At 36.7% G+C, this 26204-nt stretch overlaps 2 protein-coding genes and 1 pseudogene across 8 annotated transcripts; 1 reads left to right on the top strand and 2 right to left on the bottom strand.

Annotated features, from left to right (window-relative positions):
* Nucleotides 1-2252: 2252 nt before the first annotated feature.
* LOC122315743 lies at nucleotides 2253-13822 on the bottom strand (annotated as a pseudogene).
* Nucleotides 13823-15371: 1549 nt separating this feature from the next.
* On the bottom strand, nucleotides 15372-26175 carry LOC122316538 (pentatricopeptide repeat-containing protein At1g56690, mitochondrial-like). 7 transcript variants are annotated; one of them, XM_043133143.1, is made up of 7 exons: nucleotides 25912-26175; nucleotides 21988-25003; nucleotides 21795-21907; nucleotides 17739-17910; nucleotides 17534-17632; nucleotides 16752-16865; nucleotides 15372-16452 (listed from the first exon to the last, which is right to left on the bottom strand). In XM_043133143.1, the coding sequence occupies exon 2, from the start codon at nucleotides 24706-24708 to the stop codon at nucleotides 22597-22599; it is 2112 nt and encodes a 703-aa protein (XP_042989077.1). In that variant the 5' UTR covers nucleotides 24709-25003; nucleotides 25912-26175; the 3' UTR covers nucleotides 15372-16452; nucleotides 16752-16865; nucleotides 17534-17632; nucleotides 17739-17910; nucleotides 21795-21907; nucleotides 21988-22596. The 7 variants fall into 7 exon arrangements, with proteins under 7 accessions (XP_042989077.1, XP_042989076.1, XP_042989075.1 ...); XM_043133142.1 differs by having other exon boundaries at nucleotides 15372-15750; XM_043133141.1 differs by having other exon boundaries at nucleotides 16260-16865; nucleotides 17739-17975.
* On the top strand, nucleotides 18801-19733 carry LOC122316541 (protein NIM1-INTERACTING 1-like). Its single transcript, XM_043133148.1, has one exon. The coding sequence runs from the start codon at nucleotides 19276-19278 to the stop codon at nucleotides 19645-19647; it is 372 nt and encodes a 123-aa protein (XP_042989082.1). The 5' UTR covers nucleotides 18801-19275; the 3' UTR covers nucleotides 19648-19733.
* Nucleotides 26176-26204: the final 29 nt, after the last annotated feature.

The raw sequence follows: 26204 nt of genomic DNA, 5'->3' as shown, positions 1-26204 counted from the left end.
TTTTTATTTTATATTTTATTTTTTTTAAGATCTAGAGAGAGATTGGCACGTAGCATCTCTCTATTTATTTTATTTTATTTTTCCCTCTTATATTTTCCGTAGAGGCAGGAGCCTCATCTATCGCCTTTGGTAGTCCGATAGTCGTACCTCATCTGAGGAGATGGATTGTTGTATTTAATGCGGCAATCCTCTAGACCTCACTATCAACCCTGCCTAACATAGGCGTGCCCATGCCCATCAAATGGGCACTTCGCGATCAACCTAGCCTAACATAGGCACGTTCCTCAAATAGGCACTTCAGTGCATTTAAAGTGACCTCTCTGACATTGAGGTTTCTGATGACACCACCTGACGAAGGCAGGTTCCTCTAGTGAGCCTTCGACGTGCTCCAAATGATAAGAAAAAATATAGTAATAAATATAATTGTGTATTAATTTATATGTTAATATAATGTGGTTGATTAAAAAATAAATTTTATTAAAAATAATGTTAATTTAAATTTTAAATATGAATAAATTAATATTAATATATAGATTAATACGCGACTGTATTTATATATAGCAAAACTTATATGATAATGCATCCTAAAAATAAGGAGGGACATCGCTTCTTCCCAACAGGTTGGCCCTTGCCTAGAAAGGATGGGCCTCTGGGCCGATTGCCTGGTTCCCCTTCTCTGTATGGAGTCCTTGATTTAGCGGGCTTGGTGAGGTTTCATTTTTTAGGGTAAGAATTGACCCTAACAACTTTATTGCAAGTTTAATTATATGTACATGAGAAATAATTTAACTACAAATGAGTTTTCTAAATGTAAACTCACGAATTGACATAGTTTAATATAATATATCAAATTGTAAAGTTATTTTTATTATAACATGGTTCTAACGTATCACATGAATGTACATTAGTTATAAGTTTATTTTTATAAAATTTCTTCATATATTTAGAACTTCTCTATGTATACAAGTTCTTAAGCACTGTACCATTACAACTAAGGTTTCAAAGTGAGTTCTATCCAATGGTTTGTATTATTTGACATCAAAGCTATCATTACGTCGAGTATGAGATCGAAGGAGTTGCAACTTTGTGACCAAATTTCTGAAGAGGTGACCTAGAGATTAGATTAAAATGTCTTCATTCCATGCATTGGCATTGTGCTAAGTCGTTTCTTATAAGGAGGGGCATTTTTTGGATAATGAGTTGATTTTAATTCATCTCTTCTCATCTAATCATTACAACTTTTCTAAACTTTCAAATAAAATCTAACAAATAATTTAACTTTTTCAAATTTTAAAATAAAAATTATATTATAATAATATTTTATTCAACTTTTAACTTTCATCTCATCTAATTTCAACTCAGTATCCAAACCTCCCCTTACTTCTATTTTAAATGGGCTGTTATTAGGAAATTTTCAACTTCTCAAAGTCAAAGAGTGAATTATATTTTATTTTAAGCTTTATGGTAAAATAGTCATTATAGAATTCTAAAAACAAAAACAAAAAGCTTTATTGAGAAAAAATAAAACCTTTAAAGACATCCACTAGAGAGTGAAAAATAAAAATAAAAATGAGAAGGCAACAATTTATAAGATCAAGCCTAAGTTCTTGATAGGGTCATTCAATTTATACAAAATCAAAATCAAAACAGTTGGGGGAGGAGGCCATGGCCCCTGGGGTCTGTATTAATTCTGCCTCTGCATATGTCACAGATGGCTAGCTAGAGCTGCCATGGCCCACATGAATTGTTTCTCTCACAAGCCGTTTCGTTTACTTACACGGTTCATAAGTTCATAAGAAATGAGAAGAGATGTTTTGTTAAAAGTTGAATAAAATATTATTATAATATAATTTTTTAGTATTAATTTTATTTTATAATTTGAAAAAGTTGAATTATTTATTATATTTTATATAAAAAATTAAAAAAATTATAATAATTATATGAGATGAGATAGTTTATTTTTATGTAACTAAACCAGCCCTAAATTCTATCCACAAATGCATGGGTTTGTATCCTCAAAATAAATAAAGAAAGAAAAATATGGTAGTTCATGCTGGAAATGTTATTGGCAACCATCTTTTGGTACAAATGTTCTAAGCCAAGCGCCTGTTTTTGAACCAAGCAATTCGAGCTCTATGTTAAGCTCATTGTATTTATACTTTTTTTTTCCCTTTCTTTTCCTTTTCTTTTTCTTTTCCTTTTTCTGTCTTGCATGTACAGTTTCCTTCATGGTAATATAATGAATTTGCCTAGAAAAAATGGGGGAGCCAAGTTTGGATTTTCCCTTATTTATATATCTACGTACTTGCTAAATTATTATCCAAAACAAGCTAGGGAAGTAAAATCTTCCGTAAGCTGTTTTTGCTTTGGCAAGTAAGTTTACAAGTTTACAACCCTCTTCAACTTGACCAAAATCTTAAGACCTGTTACAAAGCTGAATCATCCTGCTTGTGGCATCATTACAAAGAAAGACAGACATATGAACATCATCAAGGCTTGCACACTGATGATTTCCCTAGGTAGTCAACCACTACAAAAGAAATCAAACAAGGTACGTGGTGTAGAATAAGCTGTGGAGAGTACTTTTTGAGGCTACAAAGGTGTTTGCAGCTTCGGTGTAATGGATCCCATCCCAACTTACGAGTTTTGAACCTTCTTCGCATACCTGATAGCCGGGTTGACCATGTCAACTTGATATTAATGTAATTGTACGGTGGGCCACCATATCTGCAGCATGCCATTAGGGGAGTTGAGAAACCTGCAAGGTAATGGAACAAGGGGTACTTCTCAAAACAACATTCCTTGAGCTGGATTCATGTTCATGAACTACTTCCATAATAATATAATGGGTATTGATACACTACAACTCTTTTACAACCCATTTTACCATCAATCAATGCAAGCATGCAACTTCATTATAAATGAATTTCAATTACAAAACTACACTCTATTTAATATAGAGTTATAAAGAGTTATGAGTTGATCTAATTTCATATTTTAGCTAATCCTTAGCACCATCGCATGCTAGCTTGTAGTTGAGGGGAGAAACAACATGTAACAGCCCAGGGAAGGCGTTAGCTATGTCACTTATGAACCATAGTTTCATCTAGAAAGGAGTCATTAGTCAACATGCGACTTAGCATCAATCCATCGACTACTTTAAGAACCTACCAATTCTTTGCGACTTACTCAGATTCTCAATATGAAACTGAAGTATTACACAGAAATCTTACCGTATTTGGTGGAACTTGCAAAGAGATCGTACTTTATGGCATATACATCTACATAGACTATATTAGCACCCTTCACGTCAGATCTCGTATCTAGGCACAAACGGCACAATCCTTCATTGAACAATCTTGCAGCCGAATTATAAGCTGAAAGACATCCACAGGAATCCAAATCCTTGTCTTGAACTAAAGACAGGTTTGAGGTGGACAACCCAAAGGACCAGTGCTATGCATCCAAAAGTTCCGGCCACCTTCATTGTACAAGGTCTGCATTTCGAGTAACCAAAAAAAAATGTGTTTACAAGAACAAGTGCTTGTCTAACTTAATAATGTGATACATTAATGCCAACAAGAGTATACATTTTGACACGATATATATAACAACTCACCTTGACTGCATTTTGGATTTCTCTAAGGACTGATGGAATTCTTTTTACAACTTGTGCATAAGAGAAGTTCTTGGAGAATGAATCAGCAAGGTCATTTTGCCCCATATCAATCACGTAGAGTGCATTCCGAAATGCCTCATCATCAATCATATTCCCTGAACCTATTTTCACAAAATGCCTTTTCTATCTCAAACATCTCATTCATTCATTCATAAAACAAGTTATTTTTTATCAGTCAAACTCACTTTTTTCTTTTTCTAAAAAAAGAGTCGTTCAATTCCACTGACTCGTGGGCATCAAAACTCACAACTTCCCTTCTGATATTACAAATGGAGTACATACTGTTTATATATTTATAAATAAAAACTGAAGGTGAAAAATGCATTGGTGGAAACAGGTAGATGAGCCAACAATGGGAATGAAAGGTAAATGAGATGTTACCTGCTGTAACAAGTTCAATGGAGCGAGCCTTAAAACGAAGGAACTGCATGACTATCTGAATATTCAAAGAAAATGGTACATATCGAGGAAGACTAGAGGACCCCACAACTGCAAAGTTTGGTCCATTTGTGAACTTGGCCCCACCCAAGGAATCTAGATATGGGCTCAGAAACCCTGCATTCAAACTCTGACCTACACACAAATATTATACGAGCAATACGAGTACGTCCCTTTATCTTATTCACTTATTTTGATTGTTTATTTATTTATTTTTATATTTTTATTTTATTTACTGATTAAGAAAATGACTATTAATATATTGATTTTTTTATATTTTTTTAAAATATTTTAAAATAATAAAAATATATAAATTAAAAAATTAAAAATAAATGAGAAGGTGAATTTGGCCCAGAGGCATGCCCTTCTGTCAATGCTAGACGGCACCTAGCACCACTCATAGTATATACATCTTCAGATATTAGAGAGAACCTTTACAAGTTTGCAACTTCGGATCCTTCGTCTGGACACCCTTTCAGACCGCTTGATGGGTCCTCAAAATTCTGAGGTACAAGAGAAAAAGAAAAGAAAAAAGATATATATGTTTGTCCTCAACACACACGGCGGCCGGATGGATCCTTTACAATAGTGTACAAGTGCCGTTTATTTAAAAAAAAAAAAGAGTAAATATAATATTTATATAAAAAAAATTAATTTTTTATTAATAAATTTTATTAATTTTTAAAATAATTACACAGTAATTATACACTTTACAACTTTATATAACATTAAGCTTTATGTTTTGTTGCTATACTTGATAAACCTGAATTACCATTAATATATAATATCATCTCAAAACTATAAAAATTAGAGCTGAGTTATTAACTTTTAAACATAAGTACGTTAAGATTCAACAATTAAGACATAGTCACATCATCTACTAAATTCTCTTATATATAAAAAAAAAAATCATATAATAAGGTCAAAGTTATTTAATACTGGAAATCCAAGAATTAAGAATATCAAAATTGAGAACTTGGAAGTGAAAAAGATAACAATTATTTTATATCATCAAGTTAAAAAGTGATAATTTCAACATAAAATGTACTTTTCTTTTTTGTTTTGAAAAGAATATAAGTAAAAATGTAAAATTTAGACTAATTTATTTTAGAATAATGTTATACACTATATTACCATTCCACTTTCATTCCACTATATAACATAACACATTTATTACTATTAGATGATAAAATATTATTCAGTAAAAGATCATCCAATTGTGACAAATATGTCACATCTTATATAATAAAATTAAAGTAAAATGATGGTCGTATTGCATATAAAGTTTTTTCGTTTTTTTATAGTCTGGCTACATTACTTCTTTTAATATAAAATAAATGCTAAATTTTTAAAATAAATAGACTGTGAAAATAATAAGTAAAAGTGATCGTATATATTAAAATTGTTAAACTAAATAATTATAATCATTACATTCGGGACCAACCTTCCGACGGAGTTGGAGGAGTGCCTTCCGACCTTCGACTCCGACTGGAGTTAGAGGCACAATTTGGCTCCGACTCCAAACGGAGGTCGGAGTTCGAAACTTCGATCGACGTTCCAATTTGTTCAAAAAGCTTCCAAAATTCACATGGGGGAGTTAGGGATTACTTCACTGATGGTTTGGTTTTACTTTTTGAGATTTTATTAATTTTAGTCTAGAGAACATTTGTTCACGGGACTACACTCTAATAGTTTTACTTTATTGATTTTATTCTAAAAAACCATTTGTTCACTTGGGTCGTTGGGGGAGGGGGGTCGAACTCTAATAGTGGAGTTTAATAAAAATGATAACGACCATTAGGCCAATGAAACATTCTTTATACATGTTGTAATATTAAATATATTAAGTATATCTATCGGAGTTCGGAATTTGAAGTAACTTTGAACTCCAACTCCGACTTCGAACTCTGAAAATATTTTTCGAACTATTCCAATTTTCGAATAGTTGGAGTCAGAATCAGAGGAAGATCAGACGAAATCGAAATAATCGGAGATTTGCACATCCCTACCCACCTACATAAAATTAATTCAATGCCCAGTAAAATAAGACAATTTTAGGGAAAATGTTCAAACCTGATAGGTGTCATTTTACATTTTACACCCTCCAATAGAAAATAGACTCAAATGAGATGTACCTTTTTTTATTGTAGAGTCCATTTCATTCAATCATTTCTCTCTTCTCTTTCATCTCTTCGTTCTCTCTCTCTCTCTCTCATCTATCACATGCCCTTTTGCATTCTGGTGTATGTGCTATAACTATTCTCTCTCCCTTTTTATTTGCATTCTGGTATTGTTCATGGATATTTGCATTTTGGTATTGTTCTCTATCTCTCTTCTCCCCCTTCTCCCCTGTTCACAGGTTTACAGCATATATCAAAATAGTAGAATCCCATATGTTTTCCTACCATTAGCCTTAGCTATCAAAACATCAAAACAAGCCATACAATATATACTTTTGTTGCTACTTCATGGTTCTTGCAACTTGTCATCCTCTGTTTTTCATCCCCTTTTCAGTTTTCACCCCTTAAATCAAGCCACAAACGTTTTTATAATTCTATCCATAATTCTAACATCCCTAAAAAACTAATTTTGAAACACTAAGCCCACCATGAACAGACATTGACAATTTTTTTTTCTACTCTTACCTATGTCACACGAATTGATCTCTTCATTTACTTGTCTTAAAGCATTTTGATGAACTAAGAGCAAACCTTTGATGCTATCTTAGTGTCTAAAAGATTTTGATAGGAATGGTTATGGCAGACGGAGATTGACTGAGAGGAGAGCGACTGAGTAGAGTTGAGATGCTTAATTAAGAGACATAGGGGGGCGTGAGAATCAGAGCAGGGGGAGAGGACGGCTTCAACTCATGCCTTCAAAGGAGAGGGTATTTGTGTGTGTGTGTGAGTGAGAGAGAGAGAGAGAGAGAGAGAGAGAGAGAGAGAGAGAGAGAGAGAGTGATGAAAAGAGAGGGATTGTGTGAGGGAGATGAAATTAATTGAATTCGATGCAAGCAATCCTATTTAATATTTTCTTAGAATCTATGTGATTATTGGTGGGTGTAAAACAAACAATTCCACCCATTCGGCTGCTAGCCTCTCCCCAAATCTAAATCATAAGATTCAACAATGAAAAGTGGGATACCAAGCTATTTGAATGGAACCCACCGATGAAGACATCGAACTTGTTTGGATCCATCAATGATGTGGTTGATTTAGATTAAAAAATGAGATGAGATGATTTTAGATAAAAAAAAATAAAAGTTAAATGAAATAAAAATAAAAGTTAAATGAAATATTATTGTTATTTTTTTGAAATTTGAAAAAGTTGAATTAAGATTTGAAAAAACATGTATTGTTTATTATATTTTGTGTGAGAATTTGATAAAATTATATTATGAGATGAAACGCTTTTCAAATCCAAATTGAAACGCTTTTCAAATCCAAATGAGGCAAATATTAAATTTTTCAGAGGGAGTCTTTGCCTTTAACCGCTTGCAAGCAACACTCATTACAAGAGATCCCAACCGTTGAGAACATACATCATCAATGTGATTCAACAGTGGACTTAGAATGAATAGAAATGAGTAATGTAGATAAGAGGGCCCATTTACAGAGGAGGTCAATCGGCGGAAGAAGGTAGGGTCTTTATTTTTCTTTTCCTTTTTTATTTCTTCTTCCTGTGTGGGACAAGTATAATAAATCTGTGGCATCTATGATGGCGAGCTTAGAGTTCTGGTTAGAATCCTTTGACCAAATGAAATAGGAAGTATAAAAACATTGTGACACAGTGGCTGGAGGGAAGGGGAACATGAAGGGGATAAGGGCATCTAAAGTGGGTAAGATCAAAACCTAAGGATGTGTTGTCGTGGGCTATTGATGGAAGGCGGGCTTGGTGATGGGCCGAAGATAGAAAAGAGTAAGTGGGCTGACTCGGGTAGATGGACTTGGGCTCAACGGGGCTAGATTATGTTACTTTATATTCTTAGTTGAATTAATATTGTAAGGGCCTATGGCCTAGCTATGTTAGGGACTTCAAAGTAATTTTCATGCTTTCGTATATAAGATCACTGTACGAGACTTGACCTATCATCTGGAATATTCTACTGTTCATTGTCTTGTGGAGATACTTTTCCTCGAGAAAAGTTTGGCTATCTTTACTGTGAGGAAATACAGACTACTATTACATTCCATCTCTTACTCTACTATATTCCATTATATTCTACCATAGTCTATTACAAGTATTATCATAAAGCCCAGATCCTCCTTGCTTGCGAATCATGGCGGATAGTACACGTTTGAGAGATCTGCAAGAGGATTTCTCCTCCTTGAAGAAGTTTACGGAAGCACACATCCAGAATACTGAGTCACAATTTAACACCATTGGTGTTGAGATGCTAGCATTGTGCAGGTAGATGGAGACCATGATGCACCAGTTCTCCTAATTCGCATATGAGATGCAGAAACAAATGCAAACAACTCAAGCAACCAAAACAACAATGGAGAAAATAGTGGACAGCAAATGATACCTCATGCTGGAGATATCCACCCAAGATTTGTGAGGCTTGATTTTCCATTGTTTGATGGAGAGGATCCATATGGCTGGCTTTACAGGGTAAAACAATTTTTTGCTTTTAATAATACTTTACCACACCCTTGTTTGAGATTAGTATCGCTTCACATGACTGAGAAGGCTTTGGTATGGTTTCAAGGCCTTGATGAGTCAAGCTTGTTGAATGATTGTGATGAGTTTGTAAATGCTCTACTAATACGTTTTGGCCCTAGTAATTATGATGATCCAATTGAGCAACTCACTAAACTGAGGCAACTTGGTACTATGATGGAGACCATGATGCACCAGTTCTCCTAATTCGCATCTGAGATGCAGAAACAAATGCAAACAACTCAAGCAACCAAAACAACAATGGAGAAAATAGTGGACAACAAATGATACCTCATGTTGGAGACATCCACCCAAGATTTGTGAGGCTTGATTTTCCATTGTTTGATGGGGAGGATCCATATGTCTGGCTTTACAGGGTAAAACAATTTTTTGCTTTTAATAATACTTTACCACACCATTGTTTGAGATTAGTATCGCTTCACATGATTGAGAAGGCTTTGGTATGGTTTCAAGGCCTTGATGAGTCAGGCCTGTTGAATGATTAGGATGAGTTTGTAAATACTCTACTAATACGTTTTGGCCCTAGTAATTATGATGATCCAATTGAGCAACTCACTAGATTGAGGCAACTTGGTACTATGGAAGAATATAAATCTGCCTTTGAAATTATTTCCAATAGGCTAAGGTGTTACCTGTGATGGACAAGCTGAGCTATTTTATCATTAACCTAAAAAATGACATTCGTTTGACTGTTAAAATATTCAATCCCACCACCTTACTTATAGCCTATAAATTTTCCAGAATTCAAGAAGAAAAAATAACCATCCATAAAAAGCCAACCCCACGATCAGTTTTTTCTCAGTATGTTGAACCAGCAACACTTTACCAACCACCACAAAACCCATCCACCTTAAACTTCAAACAACCATATAACAAAGCTATTGTCCCAGTGGAGAAAATCAATCCCAACCAAATGAAAATAAGAAGAGAAAATGGCTTGTGTTATCATTGTGATTCTAAATGGCATCCTAGACATAGGTGCAATAGCCTTAAATTGTATTTAATTGAGGAAGTGGTAGAGGAGAGTGAAGACTTATTGGAAGACACTGGCTAGTGTGCGGACCAGGCTGAAGAAGGGGGCCTGTGTAATGTAGAAAAGGCCCTTCAAAAGAATCCAGAGATTTCCTTACATGCTCTTATTGGATCTATGGGTCCTAAAACTATGGAGGTAAAGGAGAGAATCATCAAACTGTGTGTTATTATCCTTATTGATTTAGGAAGTACCCATAACTTCCTAGATCCAGCTATGCTCTCTTGGCTTCCACTGCCCATACCAGCAGATGACAGGGTTTGGGTTAAAGTGGCCAGTGGGGACTTAGTAGACAATGAGGGTAAAGTGAAAGGAGTGCATGTTGGCATTCAAGGGGTAGTATTCATACTGGATATGTACGTCCTAATGCAGGCTGGTTGTGACATGATACTTGGAGTACATTGGTTGTAGGGATTGGGGCCAATACTTTGGAACTTTAAGGAATTAATAATGCAGTTTAATTACCAGCGGGCTACTGTGATGTTAAAGGGGCTTACAGGCCAAAAATGGATTGAAGAAGGCTCCATTCATAAGTGTAACAACATGGAAAAAAAGGGGTAATGCTACAGCTTATTGACAACTCAAACCAACCCACACCTAGCCAAATCCCAGAGAAAATACAGCATATACTCAACCAATACCCATATATTTTTGCCACCCTAAAAGGCCTTCCCCCCAACCGTTCTCATGACCACACAATCACCTTACAACTAGGAACCAACCCTATTTCTATACGACCGTATTGTTACTCCTATTTTCAGAAGGACGAAATTGAGAAGATTGTGAAGGAATTGTTGGATTCTGGAGTGATCCGCCCTAGCCAAAGCCCCTATTCCTCCCCTATTTTGTTGGTAAGGAATGTAGACGGTACATGATGTCTATGTGTTGATTACAGAGCATTAAACAGTGCTACAGTTAAGGATAGATATCCTATACCTATGGTGGAGGAACTACTGGATGAGTTAAATGGAGCTAAGGTTTTCTCTAAGAATGATTTAAGGTTAGGCTATCATTAAATTAGAGTGAAACCAGAAGACATTTCCAATACTGCCTTCCGGACTCATGAGGGTCACTACGAGTTCTTGGTTATGCCATTTGGTCTAACCAATGGCCCCTCAATTTTTTAGAGTCTAATGAATCATGTTTTTAAGCCTTTTCTCAAAAAATTCATTTTAGGTTTTTTTTTTTTAATGATATATTGGTTTATAGCCAAGATGCAGAAATACACTTGGGCCAACTAAAATCACATTTGACATATTGCGGTAGCACCAATTGTTTGCTAAGCTAAGCAAGTGTAGCTTTGGGTGTGAGGAGGTGTCCTACTTGGGCCATTTAATCTCGAGGTAAGGAGTAAGGGCTGCCCTCGAGAAGATTAAGGCTATGTTGGATTGGCCTAAGCCATGGTCTGTTAAGGACCTCAGAGGCTTTCTAGGCCTTACGGGGTATTATAGAAGGTTTATTCAGGGGTATGGGGCCATCACTACCAAGTTAACTGACCTTTTAAAAAAGAGAAGTTTAATTGGGATTATGATGCACAAACTACTTTTGAGAGATTGAAAATAGTAGTCACACAACCCCCTGTGTTAGCCTTACTAGATTTTCAGTCCCTTCTTTGTGATTGAGTGTGATGCCTCAGGTGAGACCATTGGTGCTGTTTTAATGTAAGGTGGGAGACCTCTAGCCTTTTTAAGAAGGCACTAAAGGCAAGGGCGGTTGGGATGTCAACTTATGAAAAAGAAGTTTTTGCACTATTTTCAATAGTGCAAAAATGGAGAACCTACCTATTGGAACAGGCTTTTGTGGTCAAAGCTGATCATTAAAGTCTCAAATTCCTACTTGATCAAAGGGTGGGAATGACCATGCAACAAAAGTGGATTACAAAGTTATTGGGCTATGACTTGGTAGTTGAATTTAAAAGGGGAAAGGAGAATGTTGTAGCTGATGCCTTGTCTAGGCAAAGGGAAGAAATTGAAGTGACATTATCAGTTATTTCTTTACCCAGTTGGGATTGGATAAATGAGATAAAAGAGCTTTATGGGGAGGGCTTAAAGCTCCAGGAATTATGGCATAAACATCGAGCTGGTGAACTTAACAGTCCCTATATAGTTAAGAATGGAATGATGCTCTATAAGAACAGATTATTTATTCTTGCTAATCAGGGGTTTATTCAAAAGCTACTGGAATTAATTCACAGCAGTCCTATGGGGGGGCATATGGGATTCGATAAAACATTGCATAGGTTAAAAAGGGACTTCTATTAGCCTGGACAGAAAGCAGATGTGAAGGCCTTTCTTAAAGAATGTGACACTTGTCAGGTGGTGAAGGTAGATAACACTCTACCTAGTGGCCTTTTACAACCTCTACCGATCCCCTCAAAACCTTGGACAGACATTACAATGGACTTTATTGATGGGTTGCCTAAGTCTGGAAGGTTCAATGCCTTATGGGTTATTGTTGAAAGGTTTACAAAATATGCACACTTTGTACCGATTTGCCATCCCTACACTGCTAAGGATGTGGCTCAACTATTCATAAAACATGTTTTTAAGCTACTTGAGATGTCAAATTCTATAGTTTCTGACCAAGATCCCACTTTCACAAGTAGGTTTTGGAAAGAAATTTTCTCCTTACAAGGAGTATAGTTGGCCTTTAGAACAACCTACCACCCTCAAACGGATGGTCAGACAGAGGTCGTGAACAAATGGGTTAAAAACTATCTAAGGTGCTATGTAGGGGACAGACCTAAGGACTGGACTCGGTGGTAGGGGTGTAAACCGATTCCATTGGTCTCGACTAGCGTTGACGTAGTCTTCGGTCTGCCGTCAGTGTCTCTGGGATGGAGGAGCCTCGTCTGCGACTCTGCCATGGGTGTGCGACGAAGGTCTGAAACAGAAGAAACCCGAGCTTGAAGAAGAAGACGGAGAAGAAGGAAGGGGGCGAGGTCGTATAATGCAATTTTGGAACAGCGCCGTTTGGCTTAAATGACGCCATTTCACTCATTAAAGTGAAATAGCGTCGTTTCTTTATAGGTTAAAAAAAAAAAAAGGTTGTAACAGACGTTTGCCGGTTCAGCGATTTTTCCTGAGTCGAATCGCGAACCGAACCGGCCGACGTCGGTTCCAATAAATTTAACTCGACCACCGATCGGTTCTTCACCGGTTTCGGCCTGTTCCAGCTTTCCGTGGTTGGTCTCCGTCGGTGTAGGCCGGTTTTTCGGTTTAATGTACAGCCCTACTCGGTGGATTGAGCTAGTGGAGTGGTGTTGCAATTCAAGTATGCTTGCATACACTAAAACAACCCCTTTTGAGTCACTGTATGGGTACAAGCCCCCTAAACTAGCAAGCTATATGTCGGGAAAAGCAAGGTTAGAAGAGGTAGAAGTTACCTTGTGAAACTAGGAGCAATTGTGGAATTTGCTAAAGCAAAACCTTGTCAAGGCACAAAAGAGGATGAGGAAATATGCATATATGAAGAGGAAGGAGCAGATTTACCAGATCAGAGACTGGGTGTTCTTGAAGCTACAACCCTATAGGCAGTCCACCATCAGCCGTCAGCAAAACCTCAAACTTTGCCTTCGGTACTATGGCCCATATCAGGTGGAACAGAGGATCGGTGAGGTGGTGTATCTGCTGAAGTTACCCTCCACGGCCTAGATCCACAATGTTTTCCATGTGTTACAGCTCAAATCGAAGCTCAGTCAAGGAGTAACCCCCTTAGGAACCCTGCCACCTGTAGATAACAAAGGAACCATCAAGGTCGAGCCAGAGGAAGTGTTGAATTGAAGACTAAAGAAAGTAAAGAACCAACCTTTGATGGAGGTTTTGATCCGTTGGCAAGGCTAGATTGTAGAAGAGACGTAGTGGGAGATGTATCATCAACTTTGCAAAGACTTTCCCCACCTTGTGGGCAAGGTTTTCTTAAGGGAATGGGAGTTGTGACACGGCAGCTTGAGGGAAGGGAAACACGAAGGGGATAAGGGCATCTGAAGTGAATAAGATCAAAACCTAAGGATGTTTGTTGTCATGGGCTACTGATGGAAGGGGCTTGGTAATGGGCCGAAGATAGAAGAGAGTGAGTGGGCTGACTCAGGTAGACGGACTTGGGCTCAACGGGGGGGCCAGATTATGTTACTTTATATTTTTAGTTGAATTAATATTGTAAGGACTTGTGGCCCAGTTATGTTAGAGACTTTAAAGTAATTTGCATGCTTTAGTATATAAGGTCATTGTACGAGACTTGACCAATCATCTGGAATATTTTACTGTTCATTGTCTTGTGGAGGTGCTTTCCCTTGAAGAAAGTGTGGCTATCTTTATTATGAGGAAATACAAACTACTATTACATTCCATCTCTTATTCTACTATATTCCACTATATTCTACTACAGTCTATTACAAATCCAGAAAAATAATACGATTTGAAATTAATCTATGTGGCATCTGTATTTGAAATCACCTTCAACTCAAGCAAAGATCCAGTTCAAAAAATAAAACAATAAAAAACTCGCTGCCTGCTTATTCAACATGGAATATTTATGTAGAAATTTATTCCTTAACTTTAGTTCCGATGGCGTTTAATTTACTTCTTTAACTAATTTAATATGGAGAGGTTACTATTTTTTGCAGCCCACTCCTCTTTATTGCGACTTCTATTTGTAGCTTTATAGTTTGTTCATCATACTATTTAAAAACCATCACCAAGCGGTCTCCTTTTGGGCTCCGATCACCCCGCTTTTTCATTTTCTTTTGTGTTATAGTATGTGTTGGCTTTTGAAAGACTGGAAGGGTCTCCCACCTCATTGAAATTGTATCTTGTATCTGTTAGTTTATCTATAAATGTCTTATTTATTGAGAAAAAAAAATGTTTTTAGCTCCATGGTTAGGTCGGCCCAGCTTGAATCAACTTAAAAACAAGTTTCAGGTATATATAGGTGTTATATAGGTGTGTGTGTGTATGTATCAATGATCTTTGGGTCTCTTTCCAACATTAATATATATTAAGTCCAGTCCAGTACTTCAGAATTGTATGTTTCTAAATTAATGCAATTTAATCGGGTGTTTAGTATTTTTATATTATAAATTAGTTTTATTATAAATTTTTTTTGCTGTCTTTTGTTATGTTATAGATAGTTAATTTAATCTCTTTTTATCGCAAAGCTAATTTAACCCCTCTTTATTTTGATATGACAGGGAAGAACACAGTAGATTGTAAGCTTTGAAGAGTTGGTTGTAGCTTTGAAGAGTGGAGTAGAGCTTTGCTGCTTTTATTTCATAGTCTTTGCAGAGTGGAACTTTATGTAAATCTGAATGTACTGAATCTATCTTTTGAGGCTGAGAGTGGATGCTTTATGTAAATCTAAATGCTTTATATATTCTATGTAATTCCGAATGTTTTGAAGCTATCTTTTTATGTGATTATGAATAATCTGGTATTTTTAACGGTTTGAAACTTTGCTGTCTAGATTGTGTTCAAAACATCTATAGCTAACATTTTCATAACATGTCCAAAAATATGTACAAAACAGCGGTCCAAAAACAACCTGTTTATTCAGCTGGAAAAAAAGAACAACATTCAGCATTCACAACAAAAGATTACAACCTTCACCACATGCCCATTACATTCCCACAACATTCACCACTACATGTTCATTATAATAAAAATAAACCATGACAACAACAACAATTTCAAGGTTTCCTAGTACTTCTTCCCCATTGCTTTAAATTTGGCTTACTCGATCGCTACACATTTATGAAGTACTCTCTCATTCCTTCGTTGCACTAACTCCAACGTTATCTTACGGCAGTTATTTTGTTCACTTTGAAGATCAATCCACAATTAGATTGGCAATGTTGGCATTTTGGGGATTTGTGGTTCTGCACAATATTACTGGAAAGGGACCATTTGACAATCTCTTGCAGCACCTTTCAGATCCATGGCACAACACCATTACAATAAAACAAATAAACAGAAAGAAACAGGATAGAAAAAACAGAGAACAGTCTCTTGCTGTCAAATGCACATGTCCTGTCGGTCATGTTATTTGTCTGAAGACTTAAAAAGGACTTGTACATGCTGTCCCTATTCATAGTTTTGTACGTATTTTCTAGGATGCATGGGAGTGGGCAATATCTCTCTCTTGGGAAAGAATTGATGCAGGCTTTTATATATATATATATTCAGTTTCTTTCTATTTTTCCAAAAAAAAAAAAAAAAGGTTGGATTCGAGCCACTCAGAACATCATCCAGTCCAAATTCCATTCAAAATAGACCAACTTCATTTGCTTTGGTTGAAAAAAGGATGGACCTCTTTGACCAACAGAAGAACGGTCAATCATAAGGACCTTTCATGGTTTGAGACTTGTAACGACAGGCCAATCTCATTTGAAAATGGCAACTAACTTGAGTCAGCTGTTAAACACATTGCTGCCAGTAGCAAGAAATGGAGCTGGTATAATTAATGGAAAAAAAGAGGACTATGCATGGCTTGCAGAGATAGAAACACCAGATGTTCTCTATAAGCGCCAGGGAAAATATGCTGGCCCAGCTATTCAGGCATAGCCCTTACCACATACATTTGGTAGGTAGCCCAAGTTTCTCATTGCTTTTTCAGTTGGAGTTTTGGACTGCAGAAAATGTTACTGCCATGGTTACTGCCATAGTCTTACAAAAGAGGCACTAAAATGCCGATGAAGCTTGCTTTATAGATGATTCTCCCCTATATTTTCATGAAGAAATTTACTTGAGATGTAGAATTTTGTTCATAGAACCGTAACATGAATTGAATGAGTAATCTCTATGCTAGTATGCCATTTTTTGCAAGGGTTTTAGCTAATCAAGATGTTATGTTTATCGTTGGCATTTCTTTATCACTCAGTTTTATATATTATGCTCTTTCTATATATATATACACACAAATACTCACATAAACAGATGTAATTATTTCAGTCCACCACCATTGTATCTGCTAACAAATCTGGTCTTGCCCCAAATGTTTCTTCCAGTTTTGAACCCCACCTATTAGAGCAGGTGTAGTTCCCTGTAAATTTACAAAGGAGAGAGGAGTCACTGGGAGCCACTACTTATAATTCCAAGTCTATCTCAAAAGGAGATTTATAAATAATTTTTAGCCTTTTAGGTGGGATCCGTGAGGAATTATCATTAGCATACCTCACTAAATAATTTCACCATTCAGATTACATCTGCTACTTAGCAGTCAGCTTTTAATTTCTCAAGCAAGAAATTGAGGAATTCCATGTGTAATTGCTTTCATTTCCTACAAAATTTATTTGTGTTTTGGGTGATTGAAATCTAATATCAGCAGCTATCCAAAGACCTATAGACTATATCATTGGAACTTACAGAAATATGAGTCACAAAACAAATAATTGCCACTGAAACACATCTTATAAACATTTTCTGGCAAAAACCACATATCAGGCACCTCAGCTGTTAGATAATAAGGTGGCTTTTTGGATAAAATCCTGTCCCCAGAAAATAAATCTTTCATCTGCATTTCAATGTAGGCATCCCAAGTGATCAGTGAGTTGTCCCTTCTAAAGAATTATTTTCTCCCATAACAAACATCAAACTACAAAGTACATAAAATGATATCCTGCTAAATGCAGCTTTGGTTCATTAAACTTTCACCATTACTCTACCAACATGCACATAATAACCATGCAAGTAAGCAACAATCATGATTACCTCTCTGTAAAAAGAATCTGCAAACCCAGACATGACACGGCACACGCTTTGAATTCCTTAGTGTCAGGGTTGTAACGCGCCACAAGAAATGGACTGTACCTGCAACGTAAGACAATCAAAATAAATATTTTCTCTAGTAAAGAAACGGATACTTCTCTACCAAGAATGAACTATAGTGAAATGCTAGGTGAAAATTAATGCTCACCATTGACTTGTTGGACTCTGCTGACTCAAGAAAAGCACCTCAATATGGGTTGGGAGTAGTAGAACCAATCAGCATTTTGGTGGCTTAGGTTGGAGCATTAGGGAAGTGGAGTTAACCTCAATCGCTTAACCCTTTGGTGCGCATACCAATGCATTTCTAAATCCACTGAATCCTAATCCACAAACACATTTTGTATTCCAATTCCAGATATGAATACATTAGATCGGATCACTGTCACTGAAGGAAAAACTCTCTGAGAAAAGAGTAATGATTTGAATCTCAAATAGATAAATGTACATTTTTTTAAGTGTATTTTTTTTTAAGTGAATTTTTTTTTTTTTATAAAAATTTATCTAATTAAAATTTATACTTAGCATTATTCTCGTACTAGAGATATAAATTAATGAATCTGATCGAATCCACACAGTGCCTCTGTCAAATACGAATCTAGGGTGCCCTTTGGGAGGTCATTTGTATAAAGGTTTGGATGCAATGGGGGTCAGGTGATAACTAGGGAAGTGTCTTATCGCTAACCAAAATTATTTCTTTTCTAATTGAAATAGATATTAATATTCATTTGATTAAAATTATGAATAAAAGTAGCAGGTGTTTAGCATTCCTTTCGCCTGACAATCTAATCACGACTGAAATAAAGTTGCCCGCCAGACATAGATCTCATTAAGAGAGAGAGAGAGAGAGAGAGAAGAAGAAGAAGGTAAAGTTGCCAACAAATTATCCATACGCAATTCAATACAATCACATGGGTCGTGGAACCCCATATATCCGAAGAATAATGCTGTGTGGAAAGTTAAACAGAAGAGGACTAGTGGTCACGTCATGGGAACAAGTATTCCACCAAAAGGAACAAGGCCTTGAGGAAGATGCCACAGCCCCCATGTCATGGTGCAGGCGTCACCAGATATGGTTGGAGAAACATTACGTTATGGGCAATGATTCTATTCATAGAGAATATGGCGGTGTTGCCTGCAGATTATTCTAAGACTATAGTCTCTCTCTCTCTCTCTCTCTCTCTCTCTCTCTATTATTTATGGTTCGTGCAACTTAGCAATAATCAATTGAGAACAAAACGCATTGTCTACTTGCATTGGCAACCTCTCTCTCTCTCTCTAATCAAGCAGTGAGCAATAACAAAAGACTAGTCGTCTTTCTTTATTTCTGAAAATGATCTTTATCATATTTACTTCATGAAAGAAAGATGGGTAGGGGACACAAAACCCTCTCTCTCTCTCTCTCTCTCTACTATTTATGGTTCATGCACCTTAGCAATAATTAATTGAGAACAAAAAGCATTGTCTACTTGCATTGGCAACCTCTCTCTCTCTCTCTCTCTCTCTCTCTCTCTCTCTCTCTCTCTCTCTCTAATCAAGCAGTGAGCAATAACAAAAGACCAGTCGTCTTTCTTTATTTCTCAAAATGATCTTTATCATGTTTAGTTCATCAAAGAAATAAGCATTAGGTAGAAGAAGTATCTATTATATTACTCCATTCTTCTTCTCCTCCTCAAGCACAACAAAACATGGAAGGAGAAAGAAAGAAGAGGAAGATGGACAATGAAGAGGGAGGAGGAGGAGAAGAAGATGAAGAGAAGAAGATGGAGCAGTTTTTTGCTTTGATTAGAAGCACACGGGACGTGCGCAATCGTTTGAGGAGCAGTGTCAATGAATCAAATATTAAAGAAGAGAAGAGACCAGTTGAGAAAGAGATCAAGACAACTGCAGACTGGAATCCTAAGTTCCAACCGGAAGATTTTACAGGGGAAGATAAGCCTAAGAGTCCTGGTGCCAGTATCCTACCAGGTCCTTCTAAAAGAGAGGAAAAAAAGGAAAGAGAAGTAGTAGAAGAAGATAGAGGAGATGTCAAAGGTTTAGACCTAAATCTTTCTTTGTAGCAGGGTTATATTTACAGAAATGTGATATCATGCATGTTAAAGAACTGGATTCACCATATGATATAAAAACAAAAGGTTGTAGTGCACATCATTATCCATCTTCTATGCTGAGTTCGTCAATGACATTGTTAGATCCTGTTTGGCCTAATCTGGTGCAAGTATAATGTAAAGATTACAATGCCAAAAGGGGGAATCCATAGCTTTCAGAGAATAAATTGGTCCCCCCATCTGAAAATAGGATTAACAAAAAGTTCTCTGAAAGAAGGAATTGAGAGAGACAAGTTAACAAAGTTGGGTTCAATCTTTTATTTATGTAACATGTATTGGAAATTTGGAAACAATCTAATAGAGAGGGAGGTATAGCTATATTAAAGTTGATGTAATTTCCATAATTGCTGCTATGCATATTCTATTTGATGCTTTGCTATATTTAGTTTGTTATATTTAATTTACGAGCAATGTTACGTACAGTCCTTATTTGGAGACTACAATGCAAGTCTAGGCAATTTAATCTTTAAAACTTTTTAAAATTACAAAAATATCTCTCTTAAAATGATATTTTTTCTCATTTAATAAAGAGCTTGCACATGTGAAGACTGCAAATAAAATTTCTCTTAATTTACATGTACCAAGACTCATATTCCCATTTAATGCCTTGTGTGTATCCGTGTGACTAAATAATCTATAACGAAGAAGTTTAATGGACAATGAATTTACATAATCAATCCTACATATTAGAGGATTGAGTTTTTCTCTTCATTTCTCTATTTGTTTGCTCTTCATTTTTATTTTAACTCCAACAGGTTTTTTCTTCTTTTGTTTTTTTTTTAAAAAAAAAAAAAAAAAAAAAAAAAAAAAACCTCCAACAAGTTATTAGGCAAGACATTGCTCATTTATTGATAGAGAGGGCACAGTTATCTTTTAGTTTCTGAGGGAGCAACTTGGGCTTGTCATTAACTTGGTACACAAAGTATCCATGCCAAGTTTGACTCTCGAAATGAAAAAATCTCTTTGTAAGGTTGTTTTGGACACACCAAACACATCATTATATTAAAGTATGATAAATCCCTAAGCATAAAAAGAAGTATCGATGTTTTACATTTTTATTTTTATTTTTTTAACCTTATGGATTCCACAATAAGTATTACGAATAAGCTTAAAAGTAGCAGAATTCTTGAGGCAGCTAGAGGAAAAATTCTTTAACTCAATAATAAATCAGACTGGCCTGGTTCATTAAGATTTTAAGACGGAAAAAATCTAGATATATCCATTGATAGCAGTTAATTCAAAGAAAATGTACAAATGAAACAAACTTGAAATCTTCAGAGAGAGAGAGAGAGAGAGAGAGAGAGAGAGAGAGAGTAAACACTAAGATGAAAGCAAATTATTGATAAGTGATTAAAGGCAATGGACATCCGAGAAAGAGCATATTAGTTGGTTCTCATCAAAACACCGTCACTGGGCTATTTTTAAAGACTTCCCAACCTATCAAAGTGCCACCTAGATGTTAGATTTTCCAAGGAATTGAATTGAGCATATTATTGATTCCGAGTAGAATTCTAATTTCTTTTTTCCTTCGGGAAATGTGCATTAATATATAAATAAAGGAAATATTATAACAGGTTGGGAATGACTCCCAGGTATAATTAACAACCAAAGTTACAATCTTTTTTACCTACACAGATTTTAGTGCAGGATGCACTTAAGAGTTAAGGGAGAGATTATGATATCGGCCGAGGGGGGAAACCATGTGCACGCTAAGATAAAACAAATACACCATGAATTATACATTTCAATGATTTAAATCACCTTGCAAATTGTGATAACAGCCTAAGTCATATCTTACAGGGCTATAAAGTTGAAAGAGTAATGTTACTCATCAATCATCATCCTTTATTCATATGCTCTCATGATTTCGTTAAATGATTAGAATGGAAGAGAGGTTTGACTAAAACACATCAAATAAGTAAATCAGAAAAATGAGAACATATAGCCACTTGGTATAAATTCTTTGCATGCTTGAAAGCACAACACGCAATATCCTCTCTTAATGAGTGGACAAGTAAAGGAGACTCATTAACTAATTTAGAGAAATGGCAGAAAGTTGAAAACATGCAATCACACTTTATATCGGAAAGATCGCGTACTTCTGTATGACCTCCAACCCAAAGTGCCTGCAAAAACAAAATTTGCTGAATGACCTTAAACCCACTTCATAATAATGTAATGTCATATATCTAGCTGCAAATCATCATAGAACCTGCAAAAATGGCACAAGATGTTAGCAGCTTAAGAACAAAAAAGAAACCAGAATAAGAAGTTACATTTTCAGAAACATACCTCAAACAAACTATGCTATGTTCAGTGATAAAACTTGCCCTGCAGAATTTGGTTGGCATGGCACAGCAAATGAGATGGAGGATCTCCCTCATGAAGCAATCATGCCATGCTGCCTTCACATGCTCACACTTTAGATGCCAGTGAGAAAGTTGTCACTCTTGGAATCCTCATGACAAGGCCTCTGAAATATTTATATTTACAACAGAGTTTTAGAGCATCTAAGTTACCAACTAGAGAGCAGTCTATGGACATTGTAGAAAAATTTCACACGGGAAAAAGGTTGACTGCTCAGTCACATGTCTCAACTAGGTCATTAATTGCACCATTTTTAAGATCAATCCGGATCATCTGATCATTTTTGCCTTGATTCTTTTCTTCTTTGTAAAGCATAAGCCATGTATAACCCTGAACTCATGAGGTTGATTTGCTAAGCATGTTCCTACTCATTTTTTAAATTTACTTTTTTCATCAGGCCAAAACAATCACTCATAATATTAGCTTAAAATCATCCAGTGATGTGAGACTTTGCCTGAATGTCTAATGTGAGACTCTTGGAGGGTGAGTATGCACAAATGATGCTCTAAAACAGTATGTTGTGGAACTGTGCGATCACCAATAGTCTCGGCAAGAACACAATCCGTCCTTGAAATGATGAAATCTATTAGTATCCCTCAAAATGATCTCCCTCCCCGTTATTTTTGCTATTAATTTGATTGCAGAATGACAGTCCCCACAAACTCGAAGATTCTTCATCACCCTAATGGGCATCCCTTCTGGCAGCTTTAGGAGTCCATATACTACAGCCAATTTCTCACTATGATACCTCAAGCTCTGCACCTTCTCTTCTTCATCCACATCATGCAGCACAAAGGTACCATCAGGGCAGTACCCAGCTTCCCTTAACATTCCGCTTAATCTCTCCAACATTCTCAAGATGATTTCCTGCTCAGGGTGGCCCATGCTATCTCCCCCAGTAAACATATGTACTTTCTTCTCCACCTCAATCCAGCTACACCCAGGTGACTTGCTCACACTCCTTGCTCTCATTTTTTTCCTCAGGTCTGCAACATCATGCCATTTACCTTTGGATGCATAAATATTTGATAGTAAAATGTAGGGCCCAGAATTTTTGGGCTCAAGCTGTACGAGTTTCTTTGCTGCAACTTCAGCCAAATCCAACTTCATGTGAGTTCTACAAGCACCCAGTAAAGCACCCCAAACAATAGCATCTGCTTCCACTGGCATATTCTCAATTAAATTCATTGCCTCATTTACCTGGCCTGCTCGGCCAAGTAGATCAACCATGCAAGCATAGTGTTCAGTTGTTGGCTCCACCTGATATTTGGAGTTCATGGACTCAAAAATTTCACGCCCTTCGTTGACCTTCCCAGTGTAGCTACATGCTGAAAGAACTCCAATAAATGTGACATCATCTGGCAAAATGTTCAAAGAGCACATCTCATGGAAGACCTGCAAAGCTTCCTCTCCTAAACCATGCTGGGCATACCCTGTAATAATAGAATTCCACATAACAATATCCTTTGGAGCAAACCTGTCAAACACCAGCTTTGCCTTCACAAGGTCTCCACATTTGACATACATTGTGATCAAAACTGAGGAAACATACACATCACGATCATAGTGGGATCTCACCAACTGAGCATGAACCTGTTTACCATGATCGAGACTTGCCAGGCTGGAACAAACACAAAGAACACTGATCAATGAAGGGAAGTTTGGGCTAATTCCTCCCCTTTGCATTGCAGCAAACAAATTAAGAGCTTGCAATTCAAGTCCTTTCCTTTCATAAACCTTTATCATTGCACTCCACGTCCCATCATCTTTCTCCCTCATTTGGTCAAACACCCTCCTTGCCTTAGCTACCTCCCCATTCTGGCCAAATCCAAGTATCATTGCATTACAAGCAACAATTGACTTCATTGGCATTACATCAAAAAGTTCTGAAGCCTCTTTTATCCGCCCACAGTGAGTGTACCCCATAAGCATCACCGTCCATGATACCTCATTTTTCGCTGGCATCACTTCAAAAAGCTTTCTAGCAACATCAATGCAATGATTATGGACATACCCAGAAATCATTGTAGTCCAAGTAATCACATTCCTACGTGGCATAACATCAAAAATCTCACGAGCTTCAGCCAGTCGACCTGCCTGACAATACCCTCCGATCATACTAGTCCTCACCACCACATCCTTCTCGGGCATCATATCAAAAAGTCGACAAGCCTCATCAACCCGTCCTTCTTGAATTAGACCACCCAACATTACGGTCCAAGACACAACATTCTTTTCAGGCATTCGCCAAAACAGTGATTCCGCCTCCGAAACCATGCCCTTTAGGACATATCCCCTAACCATCACGGTCCATGAAACAACATTCCTTTCAGGCATAGTATCAAATATTTTTCTAGCTTCACCAACCATCCCGTTCTTTATATACCCAGACAACAACCCATTCCAAGAAACAGTGTTCCTCTCTGGCATTCTATCAAACAAGATCCTGGCTTCACAAGGCCGAAAATTTTGGAGGTACCCAGAAACAATTGAGTTCCAAGCGACAATGCTCTTATCATGCATTTGATCAAACACCCTTCTGGCATTCTCGATTTGGCCGACACGGGCAAACCGGGCAATCTGAGAAGTGGAGGAAACCACAACACTCGTACTATATATTCTATATGGGATTAACCTAAACTGCATTGATTCAATATAATCTGAACTACCCAAAGGGGAAAAAACACCAATTTCAAATCTTTGATTCAGTAATTTTGAGACTTCTAGAATACTTAGAACTAAAAACTGGCAGAAAAAATATTCTTGAAGTGTGGAGCGGGAAACTCTTCAAAGAGGTAGGTACCATGAAGTATGATGACAAGAACTACTGGCAGTACAAGAAGGGGATGTCGTTTTCCCAAAGATATTTGAACTTAGCTTAAGAGCTGGACTAGCAATTTACAGCATTTCATCTGAACCACTTTTATCATGTTTTAAGAAACTGCAAAATAAAACGTTAAGAGGGGCCATAAGTATAAACTCTTGACACATGAAGTAGAAAAAAGTGCAATGTAGAAATAATTGATGGTTGCTTCCACTAATATAGTACTTTACAATCCACAATCACACTTCAATTAAAAGAAAAATAAATACTAGCTTTAAACAACAATACATGAAATAAAACACCAACTACCCTTTTTCCTATAATTTCTGGATATATGAGAATTCTTTAGTTCTTTATTCTATCCAGGCCTAAAGTCATCCATCCACATGATCATCACAATATTATTGTCAAAAAAGGATGTCCTAATTTTTTGACATACTTTTTCTTTTTAAGTCCATAAACTATATTGGCAATTGTTAATAGAATTATTATTTTCAATAACATGTCAGTTTAGTGATAATAATCAAGGGGAATGGAATGAAATTTGGGTTCCAAAACTTGGGGCCAATGGGATTTATATAAAGGTTGCGCCCTTGACAGTTGAGCCTACAGTCATAACCAAAATGAACTACATAGCCCTGTCCTATCTCCTCAAGAAGATACAAACGCAGCTACCTGGAAATAGAACCGAAAACTCTCGAGTCCAAACTACGCTCATTCTACGACTTTGGGTTTGGCTCAGATTAGTGTCATGGTGTCTGCCATACGCAAGAGGACAGGCGAAAGCAACAAGTTAGGGCGAGGGAAAGGGAAGGTAGCGTACGAGCAAACAACTACTCCATCCTCAAATTTCCAACCTATGTACAGTGTTTTTCAATCCATGAAAAAAACAGAGTCTGGGCAAGTGGAGCAGAAGTTTCAGTCATGTAATTATTTGTTACCCTTCTGCTGGAAACCCAGTACAAACCCTAACCCTAACAATTAACCCACCTAATCAGGTAAAATCACCTAGTGTTTTTCCTTACCTTGGATCAGTTTTTTTCGGTGCTTGTAGAGAAGGCTTCCACGATCCAACCACCACAGAGAGCCAGCAAGAGAGTCTAAGTTAGAGAATGAGAAACACAGAGAGAGAGAGCTGCGAGACACAGAGACAGACAGAGATGCAAGAGAGAGAGCTGAGTCTGCAAGAGAGATGCAAGAGAGGAGACGTTCAGGTTCGAGCGAGAGAGAACACTGTAGGCTGGTAATACGTTCTATAACTCGTTGAGTAATGATACGGATCAGCCACTGTAGCGGTTGCACACCCTACGTGGCAAAC

This window comes from Carya illinoinensis, chromosome 7 (assembly GCF_018687715.1).
Source record: "Carya illinoinensis cultivar Pawnee chromosome 7, C.illinoinensisPawnee_v1, whole genome shotgun sequence".
Lineage (NCBI taxonomy): Eukaryota > Viridiplantae > Streptophyta > Magnoliopsida > Fagales > Juglandaceae > Carya > Carya illinoinensis.
The sequence above is the reverse complement of the archived record's forward strand: the minus strand, read 5'-3'. Positions and strand labels throughout refer to the sequence as shown.